General features: G+C 49.1%; 1 protein-coding gene across 2 annotated transcripts in view; it reads left to right on the forward strand.

Moving 5' to 3' along the window:
• The window catches only part of DGKI (diacylglycerol kinase iota), a 689048-nt gene that overhangs the window by 260761 nt on the left and 403425 nt on the right, over positions 1 to 24862 (forward strand). For both annotated transcript variants that reach the window (XM_086952973.1, XM_086952974.1), the window contains exons 16-18: positions 20995 to 21050; positions 21743 to 21805; positions 22249 to 22322. In XM_086952973.1, the coding sequence (XP_086809099.1) occupies positions 20995 to 21050; positions 21743 to 21805; positions 22249 to 22322 (193 nt within the window). The remainder of the gene's footprint in view (positions 1 to 20994; positions 21051 to 21742; positions 21806 to 22248; positions 22323 to 24862) is intronic.

Raw genomic sequence — 24862 nt, forward strand, 5'->3', positions numbered from 1 at the left:
TAGCACGCAGCTGGTAGAATAAAAGCGTGTCTAGCAGGCATGAGGAGTCTGGTAGAGAGTAGAAAGTGTTCCCTGGGTAAAGGTCGTCCACTGTCCGCAAACCCAAACGTGTTGCATGCCTAGACATGCCAGAAGGCTGAAGTGGGGGAAAATCCGGGTGGTTCACTATTGGCACAGCATTTGCAGAGAGTAAGGGAAGATTGGAGAGCAGGCAAAGGCCGGGCCAGGCCCAGCGGAATGTCTCGACTGTGTCGACCTACGCCCGCGGACGTACCCCCGGCGTGAATAAGACCGTGGACAGAGGCCAAGGGGATGCTATATCAGTCTCAACGGCAACGTGAGGTTGATAAGGGGTAGGATGGATCCAAAAGTGCACAAAGCTGGCCTGGGCACACAATGCATAGATCCTGAAATCAGGAGCGCCCATACCTCTGACAGACATGGGGAGAGTGAGGATATCGTATGCGACCCTTGACTATTTGCCTGCCCAGACCAGCGAAATGATTAAGGAGTGTAATTTGCAAAAGAAATGAGAAGTGAGAGGGATAGGGACGTTCGAAAACAGATAGAGAAATTTAGGCAAAACCACCATCTTAGCGATTGCGACCCGGCAAGATAGGGTTAGCGGAAGCCGGCTCCAAGATGGAATCCTAGATTCCAGGCAATAAACTGCACAACCGAAGTTAGATCTCCACAGTTCGTCCAGGTCCCTACTCAACTACATGCCTAAATAGCGCGGGGGGCCCGAGGCCCACACAAATGGGAAGTCCGGTGTGAACGGCATGGTGGCATCAGTCAAGGGAAACAACACTGACTTGCTCCAATTCACTTGAATGCTTGAAAGTCCGCCAAAGCGTATGATTTCCCGGACCAGCGGGCTAAGGTTTTCCTGAGGGTGACGGACGTATAGTGTTACATCGTCCGCGAACATAGAGACGAGGAGGGAGCTACCGGTAATAAAACTAGATTGGCCTGGAAGGGCAATGAGGGGCATAAGTAACAGAAGATGGGAGGCGATCAGTTTGGCGAAAATTTTGTTATCAATGTTAATTAGGGAAAGTTGAAAGTAGGAATCGCGACGGTCAGCAGGTTTGTCGGGTTTAAGAAGCAGAGTTATCATTTCCTCACGGAGCGACGGCGGAAAGAGGCCAGTGTTGAAGGATTTGTCATACATAGCCGCCAAGTGTGGTTCTAGTAGATCAGCATTGGTTTTGTAGAATGAGGCCGGTAGGCCATCCAGGCCCGAGCCTTATCCCCGGGTAAGCTACTAATGGCTGCTAGTATTTCCTCCCTAGAGAACGGTTAGTCTAGAAATTTCCGGTGATAGTCCTCTAGTCAGACCAGCGCAATAGGCTCAAAATATTGATCAAATGCCTCCCGTGGCGGAGGAGTACTGGCAGAATATAGCTGCGAATAGAAGTCCAAGAAGCTGGATTTAATTTCCTCCGAGGAGGTAGTCCTACTCGAACCACCGTCACTAAAGGCCGTTATATAGGAGGCAGCTCATGGTGGGCGGAGGAGATTGGCAAGAGTACGTCCCGGGTGGTCGCTTTCACCAAAACGACGAGCCCAACCCTTCCTACCCAAGAAGGATAGTTTGCTGTCCGCTTCTTCAGAGAATTCAGTGTGTTTTTGATGTATTAATGCCAGCGTCTCAGGACTGGGGTGTGCGGCCTGGGCGGCATCGAGATCTTTGATTTCCGCCTCAAGCTTAGCCAGAGTAGTGAGGATGGAACGGAGGATGCTGGCCTGTTTAAAAATGCATTCACCCCGAATGACGGTCTTAACCCCTTCCCATAGTACCGATGCCGAGGCCACAGATCCCGTGTTTAAGTCAAAATAATTAGTTATACCTGTTTGAAGGACCGCACAAAAGACAGTCTCCTGGACGGCGTCCAGGGGGAGACGCCAGGTAAATGCACGTTGCGGGGAGTGGGGAAGACTGAGGCGGATCTGGACTAACACATGGTCGGAGAGGGTACGTGCCATGTGTACTGCGTCGGTGAGCCAGGTCAGGGCATCCGGGAAGGTCAGCCAAAAATCTATGCGCGACCAACAACCCCTCGCACTGGTAACACAGGTACCCTCACGGGCGTCAGGCCGAAGGTGGCGCCAAGCATCACAGAGAGAGTTATCAGTTAAAATGGACGTTGGCACGCAGATGGGACGTGTAGGAGCCAGACCGATCAAGTGCCCCCGATAGGGTGACATTAAAAACCCCTCCCCAGACGACAGCCGCAGGGCCACAAGCGGAGATAAGGTGCCAAATATGATTGAAGAAGTCTGGATCGTCCGAGTTGGGACCATAGACCGCGGCAATCGCCACAGGCTGGGCCAATAGTGAGCCGTGGAGGATAACATACCTGCCTCCAGGATCAGTAATTGCCTAGGCGGTGTGCCAAGGGAGACCTCTGCATATCATAATAGAAACCCCCCTAGCATATGAAGAGTAGGTAGAGGAGTGGGATTTCCCCCAATAGCGCGCTTGGAGTCTGGAGAGGGATCCGGACATCAGGTGCGTCTCCTGCAAGAGTCGTATGTCTACCCTGTATCGCTGTAATTGTGAGTGGATCAGTCTGGCCTTACGGTGGTCATTCAGACCACTGACCTTCCAGGTCCAACAGACAATGTCAGTCATAAGGAGGTGGTCCAGAGTGTAATGTTACGCAGCGCAGGCGAGAAGCGCCACAGGCAGACACAGCAGCCATGAAAAGGTGGACCTAAGTGCAGCGATATACAGCGCAGGTGGGGGGCACAGACCAGAGGAGCAATGTGATCACAGACAGTGGGTAACCATAGACTTGAAGCAAGACGAGGCAGGAAGCACAATACAGTGTCGCAATCAAGACTTGTGAAAATAGTACTTAACAAACATATGGTGGTGAACTGAAGCCACCACCCCAATAGGGGATCGGAGAACCCCAACAAAGAACCCCCCAACCCCATCCCAACCCAACCATCTCAGACGAAGAAAACCCTCCAACCCCACACCCACTCCAACCTCCCAATGAGGCTGAGCAATCCACCCACCCCACCCAAGGAACCCACAACTGGGAGAAGAGAAAGCAATGGAAGAATAGGGAATCAACCTGTGAGGGCATGGCAGGGCTAGGCATACACCCCTGCAAAGAAGCAGGGTGGCCAAGCTAAGGTAGTGTCAAGCATCGTTCAGAAAAAGGGTTGCAGAAAAAAATAATGTCTGCACTTTTAATCATTGTCGCTGAGACGATCTGCACCGTCGGGCTGAGATTTAGGAGAAGAGGAGCGAGCCACTTTGTCCAGTTTCATGGCAAACTCCAGGGTCTCTCTGGGATCGAGAAAGATGAGTATTTTGGAGCCCTGACGAACCCTCAGTTTTGCTCGGTAAGCCAAAGAATATGAGACTTCGTGCTTCTGAAGAATGCGCTTAGCAGGTAGAAATTCTCTCCGGGCTGCTTGGACAGTGAGGGTGTAGTCGGGTAGAAGAAGAATGCGTTACCCTGGTGGTTGATGGTGCCCTTGTCTCGTGCCGCATGAAGAATGGCGTCCCGATCCCGGTAATTCAAAATTTTGGCGATGATAGGGTGTGGAGGCAGTCTGGGTCCGGGACGTGGACCGAGAGAATGATGTGCACGTTCTACAATGAACACTGGTGGAGGATGTTGCCAAAAAGTTCCTTGATCAGCTGTTCCTCCATCCTTGAAATGTTGGTGGACTCCGGAAGACCAGTAATGTGGAAGTTGCTCTGATGGGAGCGCGCCTCCAAATCCTCATTCTTTTCCCGGATGACCGCCAAGATCTTGTCCATCTGAAATAGTTTCTGACGGTCTTGGGTAGCAGCATCCTTGGCGTCCGACACTCTGGATTCGACATGGAGTAACCGGTTGCCGTGGGAGTCAACACGTGCCTTTACTGCATCCAGACGGGTAGAGAGTTGGTCCAGCTGGGTTGCGATTTCAGTTACTGTTGACTTGACGTCTATCATGATTGCCTTGAGGTTGTCGTCCCGATTTGGGGGGGCGTCCATACTGTGGCAGCGGAGTCGGCACCCTCAGAGTTAGCACTGTCCTGTCGGGAGGACCTTCGGAGCTCAAAAGCTATCTTGGGCTGTTTTGGGTCAGTTTTTCCCATGATGAGAGACCCAGGTAGCAGAGGAGAGGCCTACGCGAGGCAAGAGGCAGTCAGTATGGCCAGGGACGCGCAGACCACCAGCAGCTGGCAGCATAAAGGCAGTAAGAGTCCAACAGGATCCCCCCGATGGTGGCCGCTGAAGTCCGGAGAAGAGACACCTGGGATAATATGAGAGGCAATGGGCTGCCGAGGTAATGAGGCGGTGTGGCAGACAGTGACGCTGAAATAACAGGCTCCCACTAGAGCGGCAGATGAATGAGGAAGGCAAGCAGGGGCCCAGGCCAGCATCAGACAGGCACACCACAGGCGGACCTCCTGTCCCACGAAGCCACGGAAGGCGCGGTGAGGGAAGACACAGAGGAGCTGACAGTCAATGCTCCTGTAGGAGAATCGAAGATGGTCGCTCAGCACTCACCTAGCCGCCTTCCAGGCCACGGTGCGCCGAGGGCAGGGATAGTTCAGGGCACCCCACAGGCCGTAGGGGGTAAGACCAGGCCAGGAAGGCACATCCAGATGTTGAGCGGAGCAGCAGATAGAACCCGGGGTCTGACGCACCCCCAGGAGCTCGCAGGGGCCACAGCGCCCAACAGCAGAGAAGCAGGAGAGCCCCAAGCAGTAGCTCACGAGAGCGGGCCTCAATGGTGGCGAGATGAAATCAATGCCGGTATGGGGCGGGTGCGCCTGCCTCTGGCGGCGCCCCCCCAGCAGTTAGCATACAGGTGGAAGGAGAGGCGAGGCCACAGCAGATCAAAGACCCGATCTCCACAGCACGGCCCTCAGGGGGAGATCCAGGGCCAAGAGAGGTGAGCGCCAGAGATGGGCCAGGCGCAGAGCGGAGAGGCGCCGGCAGCGGGCAGATGGACAGCTGGCGGGAAGGTGGGGGCGCCAACCAAACTGAGGCAGAACAGGCAGGGAACCGTGGGGGGCCCACCGCTCACGTCGCCGAGCCCGGGTGCCCGTGGCAGCCACAGGAAGTGGCCGGGAGGGCGCTCAAGAGACAGCACATGAGCCTTGGCACCCCGGACCGGGCGGAACAGCCCGCGGGCTCCCAACCCCACCTGCAAGGCCACAGAGGTGGCGCCACTCACCCGGTGATGGCGGTCGACGTCCACAGATCGATCTTCGGCTGTGTGCGGCACCAGAAGGCCTCCGGGGTCCAGGGCAGGGAAGGTTAATTCTTACGGTCTCGATGTCGTAGGCCCAGCGTAGGTCACAAATGGCGTATCTCCGCCGCAGGACCCAGCTGGGATGCAGCGGCGCGATGGACCGGCGCCTCACGTGAAGGGGAGCAAGAAATCATCATTGGAGTGCAGCTAGGGTAAGGATGCCTGCAGGATTGTGCCGGATTATCGAGCTTGGCCGCAGAGCACACTCAGAGTGCGTCCATCTTGCAGCCGGCCAAGCCAGGCCCCCCAGAAATTAAATATTCTTGGAAGAAGTAAGTTGAGCTCTGTTATTTGTGGTTATAGAAACAGGAAAACCATGAAGTGCAAAACGCATTCTGTTGTGGGTTCCTTGAAAAATGACTAAATACTTCGAAGAAAAAAAACCTCAGTTTTTAGTTTAGCTTTCTTACTGCTTACATTCAAACTTGAGGAGAAGCTCTGCCTGATGGATGGACAATTTTGGATTGTGATTCTTTGGCACAGACATCTTTCCTTCTAGGCACCTATGCCTATAATTGCTATGTTATAGATGTGAGATCTGTTGCCTAATTTAGGAGTGCTTTACATCTCAGTTTTATCACCTACATTGATTGAAATACTAAAATTTGGTTTCATCTTTATTTATTGCATTTGGTCAGCGAAGCAACTTGTGTGCAAAAATAAAAACATAAATTTAGAGTAAGTTGGATTAGCACATGAGAGCATGTGAGGGAGGTGCATAAGAATGCAAGTGGTCAGAGTTGAGCAAGATCTTTGTATCTGTTAGAAACAAAAAGTTGGATGTATGACGGTACAACGCGTGCTTTGACAACGCGTATAGTTACGACGCAGGCTTTACAACGCAAGTTGTTACAACGACTTGCGTTGTGGGGCGCTGGATAGTGAATAGTTTCATTTACTACTCCAACTCCAGTCCCCGTGGATAGTAGGGAAGGTGTTGGATAGTAAATTAAACTATTACCTATTCTAGAGCGCCCTCCAGCGAAAGTCGTTGTAATGACTTTTGTTGTTAAACCTGCGTCGTAACGGTACTTCGTTGTAAAAGGTCCGTTGTAAAGGATGTTCCCCCAAAAAGTTGAGCTTGGTGATAGAAATCAAAGTAAGGTGGATGTTCAATGTCTATCCAGGTGTTTCATGGGGGAATGCTCATCAAAGTCACAAAGTCCCTGGGGTGTTGATTGAGAGGACTACAAATAAAGAGCTCTAATTCTTTTTAAAAACCAGATCCAATTTTCTGAAATTTGAATATTCATCTTTTTATGTCCTATAAGTATTACCTTCGCTAGGTTGCCTTGGAGCTTCAGAGCTGCAAAATACGTGTTGGCTGGTTTTATCCTTTACATTTGTTTTTTTTAACACCAACTGATATCAATGTTGTAAACTATTCTTTACAAATATCCATTTGATATATTATTAAAAATAACAGTGATGATAACCCTTTTTATACATTTAATTTAATAAGTATGGGTGTTAACATGCGCTACATATCAGTTCAACAATTTGCTGATGAGGTGCCTCCCTTTTTGTTTTTTTTTTCTATTTAGTAACATCAGGACGGTAACTGGCTTTTCATAGAGCACCTGGCACAGAACACTGTCTTTCCATTCACATGAATAGGTTTCAACCTAAATACCTTTTAGAACAATAAATTCCTTTTAAAACATTATAGACTTTCAAACATTTGTCGGATTTCTTGCAATTCAAGCACATTTTCAAAAAACTATTGTGAAAGACCACCAGTAATACGCTCTGACTAATTTCTTGGTAGCGTTCTTAATTCATTGCCCCTTATGAACACTTTTGCTGGTGTTCATTATGATGTTTCCAAAGGGAAGATATTCATCACCTCTCAAATGTTCATTTCCCGCACATAATCTCAATTTGCCTGTCTTTTTCCTGCGACAGTGGTAGAAACCCACCCTGAAGATACCCCCTTTGTACTTGTCCTTTAACGTAACTGATAACTCTTTCCTCATGCTTAAAGAAACATTCCCAAGGCTATGCTTGATACAACTTACATAATTTTTTACTTCAATTTGGTGAGAAAATAATTTCACACATTCTAGATCCATTACAAATACATTGTATATGCTTTTTTAAAACCTTTAATTTTTTTAAATTTTAGGTAGCAATACTAGAAATTGGAAACGCAGAGCCAGGTCTTCATGTTATGTCTACATTTTCTTGATGCGCACCTTAATGGTTATTGTCCTTTTTTGCTACATAACCGTTACCTAAAATCTTACTTTTTATTAAATTTTATAGAAAACAGAATAAATGCAGTCATGTCAGTAGCCTTACCACCTTAGTAGAAGCTTCTATCATCAGCCTCTTTTAAGAGTATGTTCTGCCAGTTTGTATAACAAAAATGCAATCAGAAATAATGGTAAAGCGTGCACCCGAGTCAGCCTAAACATGGGTTTTGATGCTCTCAGCACAAATTTCACAGTCAGGCCAAAGGTTCTTCATCAATTCCAAATATCTTCTGTTGTCATAAGTTTTCAACCTCTTCTTCATTTTGTGAATTGCTAATAACCTGCCTACTTTCAGAAACATTTGTTTCAATTCCCTGCACCACATTACGTTTTCTGCTAATACTCACACCAGAAAATGTCCCATTTTTTGCACTTGAAGCATTCTTTCACATTTTCAGGATAGCTCTTGACTTTTCCATGGTGAGATCTACACCACACATCTCTAATATCTATTTCTACCAGATGAACTGATCAAAAGTTTCTCTTTTTCCGTGAACCTATCTTCATTCTTCTCAAATACAGTTTTTCTACAAACAGAACAAATTTAGCCTCATGAATGTCTACTAAGAGCTAATTCCTTTACATATTGAATGGAACACTCTTGGCAGTGTCAATGGTTTTTGTAAGAAATGGGTTTCCGTGTCTCAAAAGTTGTCCCTGAATTTTCCTAACAGAACAGTGAACAGTTTAGCCTCTTACATAGAGGTCAGTAGAGCCATGAAATTACAGTGTGAAGCAAAGCTCCTCAAAGCTACTACAAGTGATTCAATGGGCCTTTAGGGAAGCTGAAATCTGGTGTATAATCCTTGTCTCTCCATAACAATCTGAGGACTATCATTCAAAGGTGATCAATATCCCTCACATATTCAATGTAATCTCAAGCAGATGTGGTAGGTGGCGGTAAACACTTAGGTGGATGATCAAATACATTTGTGCCTCTAATAAATTCAAAAGCAATGTATTGTATCCTTTCTCAATCTAAAGATTTACAAACAATAAAAACCATAGTAGTTGTTAAACTACTTTTTTAAAACTACTTTTGACAAATACTGTTCAAAATTATTACATTTTTTAAATGTTCTAAATGCAGAGGATGTTGATTGCAGCTCTCCATAGTGGGCAACAGGTACAGAGAAGAGGAATTGACATAAATAATTAATTGTGAGGAAGTGGTTGTCCTAAAGATTTGACTAGGGGCTAGAATTGCTGCAGTATGTGTAAATGTAAAGTTAGCCTTTAGTAGAGCTTTTAGAACTATTTCTTCTTCTGCTGGGCCATACTGCTGGAAAAGCTGCTTAAGTATAAACTGCAGGATAACATCAACTAAGGATCACTTTCTAAAGCTGGCGGGGCACAAAAGGAAGCCTTTGCTGGACAAATAAAGTAGATAAGGAGACATCAGCCCATAACTCCAGAATGGCTACAGCAGGGTGGTAGAACAGCAGTACTAGCCAGACAAAGAGGTACAACTGCAAGAAAAGCACATCAACTCACCACAAACTGGATTGCTCATTAGGATGGTTTCTGTAAAGACTCGGGTAAAGGCACTGCAGAGAAAATAGTAATTTATGCTCAGCACAGAACGAGGTATAGACTCTTAGCTGGCAGAGCTTTTACCAGGCCCCCACCTTGGAACACTGATTTTTTGGTGATGAAGTGAGGAACAGCAACTGAAGAAAGGAGACTGGCATGTTTGCAGGAAACCATGCTGCAGACGCCATGGAAAGGCCAATGCAGGAGGCTAAGTGAAGCAGGATATCTCAAAATATGGAAGGTGCAGACATAGAAAAATGCAGGTGCCCCTCTTAAAGAAGAAGCCTTCATAAGGGTGCAGTGAAGGATATATATCAAATCAAGAGCCTCACAGCCTTCAACCGTTGCTCAGCAGGCATGAGTACAGAATGCACACAAACAGAGCAGGCATGAAACGCCAGACCAGACCAGGGAAAGGCCCCAGGACCAAGAAGATATGGCCAAAGACAATGAAGACTCATGAATCAAAGAATACTGCCTACCAAGGGAAAAGAGCAAGAGGTTAAACAAAACATGATATTACAGTCCACTTTCCTTGCTAAGTCTTTAAACAGAGGTGTGCAAGTGCCGCACTATACCTAAGCTTTCTAAATTGCTTGACATATCACCATAGCAACGTACTAAATGAGAAACTGACAGGCAAACATTGTCTTTCAGACTATAAATGTATGAGCATGAATGCCTTAAGGATACACTCATCTGCGGAATACTTCAGGGCTCCTCGCTCTGCTCGACCCTCTTCAACACCTACATGACACCACTGCCCCATATCATCCGAGCACGAAACATCAAAACACTCACCTACGCTGACTACACCCAATTGATATTGTCCCTCTCTGTCACAAAATCCCAGCGCAAGGAATACATTTATCACCTGCATGACTGAAGTGGCCACACAGATGAAGCCCAACTGCCTTAAGCTGAGCTCGGACAAAATTGAAGTGGGGATCTTCAGAGAAGATGCCTTACTGTGGGACTCAACCTGTGGCCTACAGACCTCAGAGCCACTCCATCCTCCAGCCCATGAACAAGAAACCTCAGGAACATTATTGGGCATCAGGCTGGAGATGACTGCATAGGTGAACGCCATCGCCAAGACCTTCTTCGACAGTCTGATGATGCACAGAACGATCTAAGTGGATACCAAACCACTCCAGAAATACTATCACCCAAGCCCTCATCTTCAACAGGCTAGAGTATGGCAACTCATTCTGTGCAGGAATTACGAAACTACTCTCAAGATGCTACAGACAGTCCAGAACGCAGCAGCTAGACTCGTCCTCAATCTCACACGCATGACCCAAAACACTTCACGCATGATTGAACTCCAATGGCCCCTACTGCACAACCCCATACATTTCAACCTCCTCACCCACTCATACAAAACACTTCACAACACAGGCCCAGCCTACTTGAACAGCTGCAAATATTTGCCTCAACCCTCCAGACACTTCAGTTGAGCCAGGCTCTCATTGGCACACGTTCCATGCATACACAAACCCAAATCAGGAGGCTGAGCGTTCTCATACATCACTCCTAAAGCATGGAACCACCTCCCTCCCCACATCAGAGCCTCCGCCTTTCTTCTTGAATTACACAAGAAGCTGAAGACGTGGGTCTTCAAGCAAGCTCCCGCGTGGCTAGCCTCACTTACCTGTGTAGCACCAGCATACCCTCACGGGTGGTAACACTCTATAAAAATAGACATAACATAACATAAAATATGATATGAAGTTTAAGTATCTTTTGCATAGCACAGAGGCTAATTCTGTGCATATACTGTGGATAAATACTTGAAAGTATGAAGTAATGGATAGTGCCTAGCAGCAGTTAAACAATGATCCACACACACTCCACACAAGATGCTTTTTCTAACTTGTCTGCTTCCCTCCTGTGCTACTCTCTCTCGTTGCTTTTTGCACAAGTGTTCACAAGTACATGTGTTTTCCTGCTGTCTCACCTGTGTGCTTCTCTCCCCTTCACAGTCTGTGTTGCTTTCTCTCGTCTATATACTTCTCTTCGCCAAGCTGCTCTCTCATCCGTGTACTTCTATCTCCCCACTGTGTGCTCCATGTTGCTGTCTCCTGCCCATGTAGTTATGTGGTGTTCTCCCCCTCTTGTGCTTCTCTGCCTGTCCTCTATGTGCTACTTTTCCTCTTCATCCGTTACTCAACTCCCCACAACTCCTGCTGGCTTTTATTTTAATTGGTGCTTTCATGTTGAAAGAAATTCTTAATTTTTTTATTTACTGTTTAAAGTGATGTCTGCCATCTTGGGTGTGCTTGCTTTCTGATGCATGTCTGCATCAATGGAATGATATAACCATCATTGTGCCTTTTTACATTTATTTTGAAAGTGCTGCACTGCGTCCCAAAGCTGTACAACACTAACACCTGCAAAAACAACAATTGATGGACAGAATGCAGAACAATGTCATACATTCACCACAGTACAGAGATCTGGGCCTCAATCCATCTTTTTTTTGCTCACCATGCCATTCCAGTTTTGAACCAGCCATATGTAAATCAGTCTTGACCCTGACCCCAATGGGAACAGTCCATCCGGAACTGCCAGGCCAGGTCCTACCTGGACTGGAAACAAGCATCCTAGGACCGGTTTTGGGCTCTCAGCCCTCATCAGCCAGGATGGCTTGACTCCAGTGGCATGGAGAGCACGGGACTCACGTCTGAGCATACCAGTCCCACTCGGGGTGACAAATGCAAAAACAATTGATTTTTTTTTTTTTTTAAATATATTTTTATTGCAGGAATCAGTAAATCAATACAGTATCGACCAGCATTGTGTTATGAACGATATGTACAACAGAAAGCCCACTGATCCCCCTCCATAACGTTTGTACACAGCCAATTAGCCCATATCCCTGGGGTCGGGCGGCAAATAAGCTGGGGTCAGTAGAATGCTGGAGCTGGTCCGGATGACACACTGTCCGTCTTCTGCTTTTCTAAACAAACCCAAAACCCCCACAGTAACCCCCCCCCTTGAACTGCCCATTAACTACGGAACTCTCCCCCCCCCCCCCCCCCCCACCATCAGCGCCAGGGAGTTCATCAACGTAGGATCCATTGCTTGACCCACGGTGAAGGTAATAGTGCTATCAATGCTAATGTTTATCGGGACTCGGGGCGAGTTGCCTCATCACAATCGGAGTCGCTGGGGGTACAATAATCTCTGAGGGCCTGCACCAGCGTTTCCCACTCTAACGCGGCCTCCTGCGCCTTCTCGTTACCCTGCCTCCAAGCCAGCTGGTATCTCAGCGCGCTCTCACCCGCCGCCCACTTCAAAAGCTCACTGTGCCATCTGCTGCCTGCCGGACCAGCCCGTGCCTTCCAGTTCCTGGTCACCTCTCGCTTAGCAAGTAGGAGCCCCAGGTCAATGAATTTACTGGAGATTTTATTCCGGGGGGTGTGGGGGAACCAGTGCAAGAGCCCCACCGCCACATCGAATGATAGATGCCTCCCCGTCACCTCCTCTAAGGTCGCCTCTACCTCCTGCCAGTAGGACGTCAGCCCTGGACAGGCCCATAGCATGTGTAAAAGGTCCGCCTCCTGAGCCGGGCACCTAGGGCATTCTGCTGAAGCCGTGGCAAAATAACGCCTGATCTTTACCGGGGTCAGGTACGCTCTGTGGAGAACATAATAGTGGACCAGTTGGAAACGGGCGCTGCGTGTACCCTTCCAGGCACGCCTCACCAGCTGGGCCCAGGTCGTCTCCGGTATCTCCCTACCAATGTCCTCCTCCCAGCGGGATTTCAATGTGGTGAGAGGAACCAACCCCTCGGTGATCAACCTGCCGTAGAGGCAAGTGACCGCCTTCACCGTGCCCGCCGACATCATCACGTACTGGCATACCTGAGATAATTGGGGTTCCTCTAGCCCGTTCTGCCAGTGCGCCTGGATCGCTCGCACAATGGCCGAATGCAGCAGAAAGTCGCCCCTGGAGATCCCAAAGCGGTCAATGAGATCCTGAAAGGACAAGAGCGCTCCGTCCCCATACAGGTCCCCGACGAGCTGTAAACCTGAGTCCTCCCAGTCCGCCAATCGTGACCAATCCCCTCCGTGGGGGAGGGCCGTCAGCATCCCCAACGGTATTTCAGGTGCATATGGATTCCGTGAGTGGCCTCTAGCGTGAGCCCGGTTCCAGCACAGTCGGATAGTCCGCTCCTCCATCGATAGGTCCCGTAGGATCAAGCGTTGTCGCAGCGCGATAAAGGAGAGGATGTGCCTGGCCATACCCGTCCCCCTTCCGTCTTCCGGGCCTCTGAATTCCCTGGCTATCTCCTGGGTGTAGGTCTGGAGCTGTGCCGCCAGGTAGTACTTCTCGAAATCCGGCACAGCAAGCCCCCCCTCGTCCTTTGGCCTCATCAGGGTGTTGAGGGCCACCCGCCGCCGGCCCGTTCCCCAGAGGAACCCGATCACCATAGAACGCAGGCGACGAAACGTGGCCGGTGGGACCCAAATCGGCAAGGTTCGGAAGTAGTACAATAGCCGGGGGAGCGCCACCATTTTGAGCAGGGCAATACGTCCCGCCACTGAGAGCGGCAGCGTGGCCCAGAAGTCCATGCAGCCTCGGAGCGCTCGCATGCAACGGGCAATGTTCCCATCTAGGAGGTCGGGTTGGTCATGATACACAAATACCCCGAGGTATTTAAAGCAGTCGGGCTCCCACCTGATCTCCTTACTTAGCGTAGGAGCGGGGGTGCCCCTGCGCATTGGGAAGAGGCAGGTCTTAGACCAGTTCACTTGGAGACCCGAGACTGCTCCGAACTCCGTTAGCGCTACTTCCGCTCCCCGCAAAGCGTCGACCGGATCCTCCAGGAAGAGCAACAGATCGTCCGCATAGAGCGAGACATAATGCGGGCCCGCCGCCGTCCATAAGCCCGTGTAGTGGGCTCCCGAGCGGAGGTGCATCGCCAGCGGCTCTACCGCTAGTGCAAAAAGAAGCGGGGATAAAGAGCATCCCTGCCGCGTGCCCCGTTCCACCGGATATCGCGACGAAATCAAAGGGCCCGATCGAACCCTGGCCGAAGCGGAAGCGTAGAGGACTGCGGTCCATTTGACAAATCCCTCCCCGAGGCCGAATCTCCGTAATACCGTGCATAGGTAGTCCCATTCCAGGCTATCAAAAGCCTTTTCCAGGTCTACCGACAAGACCACCGGGGACGGGGCTTCCACAAATGGTTCCCCAAGCAAGCGGAACAACCGTCGGATGTTCATAGTTGTATTCCGCCGTGGGATGAAACCGGCTTGGTCCTCATGTACTAGGGAACTCATATGTCCCAGCAGCCTCGAGGCTAAGATGCTGCTCAATATTTTGTAGTCCACCGTCAGCATGGATAGGGGACGGTAAGACCCCGGGTCGGACGAGTCCCGGCCCGGTTTGAGGAGAGGAACCACCAACGCCTCACACATCGAGCCAGGGAGACGACCCAACCTCTTCGCCTCCCTGTAGACCACTAGTAACCGAGGGGCCAAGAGGTCAGCGTAAGCTGCATAGAACTCCACTGGGAGGCCATCTAGGCCCGGGGTCTTGTTTCTCGCCATCCGTTTGATGGCCCCGCGGATCTCCCCTAAGTCGATATCGGATCCCAGGGTTTCAGCCACTTCCTGTCCTACTGTGCGGAGTTCCAGTGGGCTAAGATAGTTGTCAAGCCGATCCGGGTCACGCGCGGAGCGACTACGGTACAAACTTTCGTAGTAATGCCGGAAGCAACTAAGAATCTCCGGTTGGGTGCAAACCTCGGTCCCATCTGCCCTACGCATGTTTGTCGTTGTCTGGGACTGGCGCGTGGGGTTGGCCAACCACGCCAGCAACGCACTTGACCTATCTCCCTCCGCAATAGACCGGACCGTATAGGCCTTATAATCAAAACAGCGGAGCCGCTCGACCTCTACCGCTACCTTCTCCCTCGCCTCTACCGTTTGCGTTTGTAATTCCGGGTGCCCGGGACGGCTAACCTCAAGTTCGCGGAGTGCCCGGTCCGCTGTATCTAAATCTGCCAGGATAACACGCCTCATGCCCACCTTCTTAGAGATACAGTAGCCCCTCACCACCACCTTAAAAGCGTCCCATTCGAACGCCCTAGTACTCGCGGAACCGCCGTTGGACGCAAAATAATCCGCGATTTTCTCCCCTAGGTCCGCCTTGAAGACACTGTCCTCGAGGATCTCGGGGCGCATCTTCCAGGTGGGTACTGCCGGCGTCCCGGGGAACCAGCGAACGTCCAGCAGGAGGGGGTTATGGTCCGAGATGGTCCGCGATAGGTACTCCGAACGGACCGCTGCCGAAACTAGTTCGGGCGAACCAAGAAAGCCATCTAGCCTGACATGTAGCTCATGGAGGCTCGAAAAGTATGAATAATCTCTAGTCGCGGGGTGATGCGCCCTCCAAATGTCCGTCAAACCCCAGCGGGTCTGCCAATCCTGACGACCCTTGGCCGTACGCCGGACCGGGGAATCGGGGAGCGGGGGGTGCGAGCGGTCCATGTCCACATCTACTACGGAGTTAAAGTCTCCCCCCAGCAGGAGGGGCCCGGCAAAAAAGTGGGCCAGCGAGCCCGATAACCCGGAAAGGAAGGCAGTCTGGTCAACATTAGGAGCATACACACAGCAAACGTTCAGATCCCTCCCTCCTAGGGTGCCTGAGATGGCCACGAAACGCCCCTCTGGGTCCAACACTGTCCTCGTGACCTGAAAGGGGACTCCTGCCCTAATCCATATTAGCGCCCCCCTGGCATAAGCAGAGTACGCCGTGGAGAAGACCTGCCCTCGCCACCTACGCTGAAGCGCCGCCCCTTCCGCCTTGTTCAGATGCGTTTCCTGCAGCAGCGCCATTTGCACTCCCCTACGCACTAAATAAGCATGGACCTTGTGACGCCTGGACATAGTGTGAAGCCCCCTCACGTTCCAAGTAACACATTTCAAGTTAGCAACATCAGCCATTGTCCCATAGTGTTCTTGCACAGTCTTCCCGTTTGGGTCCCCCCAAAGAAAAAGCATCAATCCACTCAGCGCTGATGGCGGCCATTTTCCCCAACCAAAACCAAACCACCCAAAAACCAACAAGGCCCCCCCCCAACCCCCCCAGAACAGGACCCAAACTGCATCATCTAGATCCCATCCAAACCTCGGCGTGTATCAACCCCAAAACCTCCCCTAGTCCCACGGTCGCCACCGTAGGAAGGCCTTATGGGCCAGGTGCGGGCTGGGCGGAGGCAGTGGGCCCTCGTCGCCCAGGCTACCAGGACTATAGCAAGCCCCCCCCGGTATCAAACCCTCCTGGGGCAAGAGCAGAGGCCCCCCAACCCTCCCTCCTCCGTTGTCAGCAATAAAGAACGGCAACCGCCTCCCCCCTGCCGGGCCCCCACCCAAAACAAGGCAGCGTACCCCGTCACCCTTGTCCGTCTAAGAGGTCCTCCACCGACTTCGGTGTGATCACCGGTGTATGGGTACTGTCTGCCACTGAATCCTCCGAGTCCGATGGTGCCCCCTGGGCACCCGGGTTTTCTTCCTCCTCCTCGAGAGTTTCATCTCTTGCTCCCGATAGTTCCGACAGAACCTCCAACACTCCCCTCCGCTCCGATGATGTCTCCGCAGTCGATGGCCCTCCCGTGCGGCCGCGGCGATTTCTGACTCTCTTGGATCGCCTCCTTTGTTCCGGCTCATCCTCCCGTTGGGTCGAGGCGCCGAAACCATCTGTCCCTGTCCGATACAGTTCGAGCCAGTTACAGACCTCCTCCGGGGTGTCGAAGAACTGGGTTTTGTCGTCGACAATGACGCGGAGCTTCGCGGGGAATAGGAGGGAATATTGGATGCCCTCACTTCTGAGTTCACGCTTAACCGCCAGGAAGGAGAACCGCTTGCGTTGCGTCTCGTAGGTATAGTCAGGGAAGATGTTCACCTGACTGTTCGCGACCTGGAACGGACCATTGTGCCTGGCGGCGTTTAGGATCAAGTCTCTGTCCCGAAAATGTAGCAACCGCGCCACCACCGGCCTTGGAGTGCGTCCCTGCTGTAGGGGTCGTGCTGGAACTCTGTGGGCCCGTTCCAGAGTGTAGAAGGAGGACAGCCCCTCCGGGACCACCGTGTCTCGGAGCCAGGTCTCCAAGTATCGCACCATATCACCATCCTCGATTTTTTCCGGTAGGCCCACCACTCGGATGTTGTTCCTTCTGTTGCGGCCTTCCGCATCCTCCGCCCTCCGTTCGAGGGTCTCGATTCGGGACATGGCATCCTTTATCGTCGCAGCTAAGGTTCTCTGCGCCGGTTCCAAAGTTTTCACCGTGCCCTCCACCTCCTTGACCCGGTCCGAGAGTTTACCATGGTCCGCCCTAAGGAGGCCCAGGCCTGTCGCCACCTGAGCAATGTCCTGTTGGAGGGCCGACCGAGTAGCCTCTATCGCCTCCAGTATTCGGTCGAACTGTTGCTGCAGCGGAGCGCCATCAGGTCTTTTGGGGTCTCCTTGCTCTTCCTTGTCCTGGGCTTCAGAGTCCGAGGTGGTCTGGGTGGATCCCTTGGCTCCTCTGGGTTTCCCCATGCTGCCGGGGGCTCTCCGTAGGTGTCCCGGAGTAAGTGTCTCCGCGTACAGGAGTCGATCGCGACCTTCCCGGGAATTCCGTCTCACATCGGGTCTGGGCGATCTCCTTCTCCAGTGCCTGTAGGGGCTCCGCCGCCTCGGCTCACACCACCGCCACGTCGTCCGAGGGCACCGATGAGGGGGCGGAGACAACCGTCGCCTGGACGGGCAGGCCCGTTCACCCACTATAGCTCCCGGGTGAGGGCCACCAACTCCCTCGGTTGTTCCGTGGCGCCAGAGTGTCGCGCCTCCCATGTAGTTGAATTGGCCGGGAGGACGTATCTGGCTGCGGAGTCGCGATGCGGGCCACCACCTGTAGCCGAAGGCTCCCACACCCGGTGCCCTCCAGTGCGTGGGCACCCGCCCAGTCGTCTAATCGAGTGTGAACCCGTTGCATAAAGTCTGAGCCCGTCAATGTCCACTGTCCAAAACAACCGAGGATGATGAAGCCGGGTGCCAGCCGACATCCGCGAGTCCTCCTCAGCTCAGTAGCTCCGATCGAGGGGACAAAGGGATCCGGGCGCCATGTTGGGTCGCACTCCGCCACTCCGCAAACTTCGGCATTTCTTCAGAGCAGTCCCCGTCCAAATTCCACTAAGGCCCCCGGCAGGGTGTCGTCGCCTCGCACAACCGAATGCGGGGTTTGGGGTGCCCCTCAGCCACCGATTTTCAGGATAAACTCGGGCTTAGTCCCGGAGCCGAGCTCTCAGGCGACCATCGCCATCGGCGCCCAAGCCACGCCCCGATGCAAAAACAATTGATGGGCAGAATGCAGAACAATGTCATACATTCACCCCAGTACAGAGATCCGTGCCTAAATCCATAGTTTTTTGCTCACCATGCCATTCCAGTTTGGACCCAGCCATATACAAAACAGTCTTGACCCTGCTCCCAATGGGAACAGTCCAGCCCGAACTGCCAGGCCAGGTCCTCTCTGGAGTGGAAACAAGCATCCTAGGACCGGTTTCAGGCGTTTAGCTCCCATCAGTCAGGATAGCTTGACTCCAGTAGCATGGAGAGCATGGGACTCAAGTCCCAGCATACCAGTCCCACTCGGGGTGACTAATGCAAAAACAGCAATTGATGGACATAATGCAGAATAATGTCTTACATTCACCCCAGTACAGAGATCTGGGCATTAAATCCATCGTTTTTTTGCTCACCATGCCATTCTAGTTTGGACCCAGCCATATGCAAATCAGTCTTGACCCTGCGCACAATGGGAACAGTCCATCCCCAACTACCAGGCCAGGTCCTCCATGGGCTGGAAACAAGCATCCTAGGAACGGTTTCGGACTTTCAACCCTCATCAACAAGGATAGCTTGACTCCAGTGGCATGGGTTTGCTTTGTTTGCCTAAATTGGCAGGGTATGCCCAGACGTGGGTCCCTTGCTCACTTTGCCACTTAATTCAAGCTAGCCTGGCTGATGACGGATGATTAGCCTAAAACCGGTCCCAGGATGCTTGTTTCCGGTCTAGGGAATACATGGCTTGGCAGTTCGGGCTGGAATGTTCCCATGAGGCACAGGGTGAGACCGATTTGCATATGGCCATGTCTGAACTGGAGTGTTGGAGAGAGCTAAAGAATGATGATGGATTAAACCCAAATCAGTTGACTGGGGGTGAGTGCTTGCAATGTTCAACACTCCGTCCATAATTCCCTTTGGTTTTGCTTTGTTCGCCCTAAGTTGACAGGGTATACCCAGACGTGAGTCCCTTGCTCACTTTGCCACTGGATTCAAGCTAGCCTGGCTGATGACGGCTGATTAGCAGAAACTGGTCCCAGGATGTTTGTTTCCGGTCCAGGGACGACATGGCTTGGCAGTTCGGGCTGGACTGTTCCCATGACACACAGGGTCAGACTGATTTGCATATGGCCATGTCTGAACTGGGGTGGCGGAGTGAGCTAAGGAATGATGATGGATTAAACCCAGATCAGTTGATTGGGGGTGAGTGCATGTAATGATCAACACTCCATCCATCATCCCCTTTAGTTTTGCTTTGTTCAACACTAACACCCCCCAAAAGCGAGATTTATTGGGTTTGCCAATGCTTGCTCTCCTGTAGTGCACAGCTATCAGCGTTCTGAGACTTTATTTATGTGATGTCAAATAGATTTTGAACCTTAATCCTGGATCTTTTAATTTACATGCCAGATTCCTCCTGTCCTAGAATATAGACATTACTATCATGTTTTCAGGGAAACACTAGAAACAAGTTAGAAGCAATTTTTAAACTTTAGTTGGAACCAATGGTGGTCCTACTCCAATATACGGAGCCTTGATTTTATATATTAATATATATACAAGGTTCCATATATATATATAGTCATATTTTCTTGCCTAAAGGGAAAGCAGAAAGCACAGTAAGGGTTTCTTAGAGATGCTAATGAAAACCATTTCTAGATTACTCATGCACTGTTTATGACTCTGCACATATAACAGAAGCCTATTTCTTCGTCTTTTTTCTATCAATCAATCTGTTAGTGGCTTTTTTCTTTTTCTCAGGTTTGTGCTGCCTACATCCTAGGCTGGCTCAGAGTCACTATCACTATAGAACCAAGCCTGAAATAGATCAAAGTTTAGAATTTAACTGAAATGATTCTGTTAACCATTGTCAGTAGACCAGAAAACTCTGTCCTGGGGCGTACGAATCACAGATCCCCACATGGCAACTTTCTGGACCATATACAACACAGCTTTAACCATAAAGCCCAAATGACAAGTCATGTACTGGGCCTAAAAAAGAGGGAATCCATGTATCCTTTTATGAAGCTGCTATTAACCAATAATGTATTTGTAGACGTATTGAGCAGTTGCAAACCTACATGACAGTCTGGAAACTGCACCCAGAGTTATGTCGATTTGCTGCAAAGCGAAAAATCAGCGAACGGGTGATTTCATGCTTCAGGGTAATGCTTACTGAGGACCTATAAAAAATATATGGGTGCACTCACTATGATTCCACACACACTCCCATTGCTATAACTTTATGCTATTGCATGAGTAGCAACTGATCAAATGCAATAGAACAGGTTTTAAAAGTTAGGAACAAGCCACTCGCCTCTTGAACAGTTATATACAAAATACAGGTGTTCAAAGACACCATGTCTAATGGTGTGAAATAAATTAACCTTAGTAAAAAATGTGACCTCAGCAGAGCTCTTCCTTCAGAGAAATCATTTGCAAACTCTAGAAAGCACATGTTTCAAACAACACACATTCTTCCTTTTCCTGATTTTGTTTTGATCCCTTTGTCGCTGATAAGCAGAGGGTCTCCCTGGTAGCTCCTTCTGACCTTCTGCCATTTCATGCCTGCCTTTTACTTCTCATTGCAGAAGCCAACCCAGAGAAATTCAACAGCCGGTTTCGAAACAAAATGTTCTATGCAGGGGTGAGTCAATGTTACCACATGTGCAGTGGAAAGAGAATGATGTCTTGGGAAATGGCAAAATGATTCTGGCTGTGGCGGTTCAGTTGGGTATATGACTGAGTGATGTTGAAGGTGACAGGTGGAGATGCTGTTGTCGTGAAGTACAACTGGAACATATTGACGCGTAGAGTTAGATTTGAATAAATCAACAGTATTATGGATTAAGAGTTAGGAGGAGAGAAGATTTCAGAGGTAAGATAAATTGAGGATTAAAGAGATTGATGTACAGATTAGTAACTGATTACACATTAGTTAGCTAAATGGTTGGATAATGTCTATTTATGAACCTCGTCCTTCTACAATATTGTACTCAGAGTAGCTTTCTTCCCCATATACATCAGTATGTTTAGGTTAGCAGTGTGAGTGGACCTACAGATGCAATAAAGCCCTATGTTATATTACCATATTGCCTGTAAGGCACATTGTGAAAAAAGTATCTTTTAAGGTCTGGATATTGCAATGAGGGCTGGGTGAAAGTTTCTCCGTGCCATGTTAACGTATTTAGTTATATATCTGCTTAAAAACAACTTACGGTGACTAAAATCATAGAGTTGATGGAGGGACACCGTACCATGTTGACTGACCCAATGGGTAAACAAAACTGTGTTCTCACAGTAGCTTCTTCTCTGCCCTCTCTCCATATATATTTACAGGCCGCGTTCTCCGACTTCCTGCAGCGAAGTTCCAGAGATTTATCGAAGCACGTCAAAGTTGTGGTAAGAGCTGCATGTGTGATAGACAAAGAGAATTATCTCTGATCTCTTTTACATGTTGGGGATGGAGACAGAGATCATCAGGGAGCAGATACACAGCCAAGAGACAATTAGAACCCCTTCAAAGATTTAAAGTCCTTTTGTGGACACAGTGGTTAAAATTGCTTAAATACATTTAAGAAAAAGGCTTTAATATCTGCTAGAAAAGGAGGGTTGCCCATAAAAGAAGGTTTTTATCCCCGGTGACTCTTGGGCCCTATTAATAGAGGCTCTTCTTTGTTAATATAGTGACCACAAAACCCGCAGTTCTGTTGTTTTTATGTTTCCATGGACATCACCTACCAGCCATCAGTATGACCGCTATTTAAAGCACTAGAAATTGACCAACCTATATATTCAATATATTTCAAAACCTCCTCTCAAATTAAAATATGTTTCTATTGCAGTGCGATGGCACGGACCTCACCCCCAAAATCCAAGAGATGAAGTTCCAGTGTATAGTATTTCTAAATATCCCCAGGTAAGAGACATGTGCAGAGTGTGTTTTACTCTCTGTTATTTCTAAAGATATGTTGCCTTTGCTTTGATGGTTTGCTCAAGGATGTGTAGTCTCTTGTACCCTTCACAGGATATTATCACTGTTTTCCTACACTGCTCATCAGTAGTAAACGTTGTCACTGGTCTCTTCCTTTCAAGAGGTAATACACCCCTTTATGCAGCACTTGAAGAATTGATTTCTCTATATATATTTTTTTTCTATCTTTTGTGATTGCTAACCTCATTGCCAAATCAGTTTTTATATATCTTTGATAGAGAGGGAAATTATCAACTTTAACACTTTTTGTAACGGCTACTTACCTTTTTTCACTTTCATGTTCAATAAACGTATTCTCGAAATTAGAGTAGCTGCCAGAATTGATCCTTGTACCTTTCTGTTCACTGAACTACCCGAATTCTCCATTATCTTGTTCCAGTGTATCAAAAACATTGATGTGCTATTCCAATTTGACTGCTCTACAACCCTTTCCCTTAATTTATTTATTCATGTTTAGGGTATTTTTGTATCATAAACGTAGCCAAAAGGCAGAGAAACGCTCTACTTATTTTAAAAAAGTGGCAGAATGTAGAGTGGAGGATAGTCTGACGAGAGTGGAGAAGTGTGGCTCAGGGGTTAGAGGCGGCAGACCCGGAATCTGAGATCGGTCCTGGACCAAAGTTCAATTCCCTGCCCCGGCGGGTCTTGGGCTAAAAATTCCACGGACTCGATAATTCTCGTCCCGGTGCCTCCTCGACTCATGGGTTCACACTCTGCGACTCTGGGCAATAGCTTGCTTAATCTCCACAACGGCCCCTCGCGGCGGGATGCCTGACTTTCACCCTGTGGATACCCTGACGGGGCTTCTCACAGGGGAATATCAGGATGGGTTCCCTAGGCAAGCGCCAGGATGCCCTTTGTGGTGACAGGTTGCGCTATATAAGTATACCTACATACATACATACATACTAACCAGGGAGGTAAATTCTGAAATCTGGAATGCAAGGCTGCGAAGATGCTTTTGAAGGTTTTTTTTGGAATGCGAGGCCGTCAGAATTTAGCCTTTCTTTCTCATGGGTTGCTTAGCTCTCTGCCTTTGTTTATTTGCCTTAAACATTTTTCTCATTGCCTTTGTGTTACTTGGAGGCCCAGATTTATAAAGGAGGTACACAACACATGGCAGCACCCAAAGGTACTGCACTGCATTGCGTAACAGCGAGAGAGCAGGAGAGTGCCAAATCTACAGAGATACAGCACTCTCTTTCCCTCTCCCTACACTGGTTCAGAAATTTGCCATTGAGAGCCACACACACACACACCTTTGCGCCATAGTACAAGGGTGTGTGCATGAGTCCATCATAGGTTTTGTACTGGATGGGAACTCTTCCAGTAAAAAATACTGTGATTAAACAAGTTTTAAAACTTTTCCTACTTTGTAGGTGTGTTGCACAGAGCAGTACCCAAGCAAAGAGAGGAAAAAAAGGAAAACATTTCCTTTTAACACCTGCTTTCCAGCAGCCTTATTTTTTGGTGCAAAACCCTGTCCACTAATATTAGTAGATGGGTTTTGATCTGAGCGCACGGGTGGTTGCATGGGGACACCCAATTACCACCCATGTAATGCCCTCATGACGCTAAGTAATGCAAAACCGTGCGTTGGTTTGTAAATCCTCAGAAAGATTTTGTGACTGCTTTGCATTAACAGAGTAACACAAACCTGATGCAAAACCTTTGTAAATCCTGGCCACAGTCTTCTGTGTGCCCTGTCCTGAGTCACCATCTCTATCATAATTTGCTCCTCCATTTAATAACCATCTTTTCATTACACCTTTACAAATGTCCTTTAAACTATGTATTCTCCATAGACTTGACAATAATCAATGTAGAGAGAGATGTGAACACCGTCATTGTTTCTGTTACCTATTGCTGTTGCCTTAACTGATGGATTGCATGTCGAAGCTTAAATATATGGCTGGAAATCTTGGGTTGAGTATTTTATGTGAGGAGAGCTGACTTTCATATGCCAGAGTGAGATTTGTGCACCAAGAGTGTAACAACAAACGTGGCTTTCAGCCAAGGCATGCTGGTCTTACAGAAAGGTATAAGGGATACCATTATAGCCACTTTTTCTTGTAAGATTGGTAGGTACATGGGTGGGGCGCGTTCTATATGGGATGGTTGGATGTTGTCTGTGAGGTCAAGAGCTGTGCTCTGAAGATAACAATTAGGTACTGTGGCTAGGTGTCATAATGCCATAGATTTCTGTTTTGTATAGTTATGCCTTCAGACATACCTTGGTGAGCTCTTTGAAGTCAAATATTTGCTCTTGCTGCTTAATATTCACTGTATATGAGTAGCAAAGTTTTTGGCCATAGTTAGGTATGACGAACACGGGTCTATGCAGATGAGAGCACAGATGAGAACACTGGAACTCTCAACAGGATGAATGTCTTTATTCAAGTCCATCTTAGAGAAATGATGGGCCAATGAGACTTACACAGAAATGAAGAGACATTATGGGAATA

The sequence above is a fragment of the Lissotriton vulgaris genome, chromosome 1_2 (genome assembly GCF_964263255.1).
Source record: "Lissotriton vulgaris chromosome 1_2, aLisVul1.2, whole genome shotgun sequence".
Lineage (NCBI taxonomy): Eukaryota > Metazoa > Chordata > Amphibia > Caudata > Salamandridae > Lissotriton > Lissotriton vulgaris.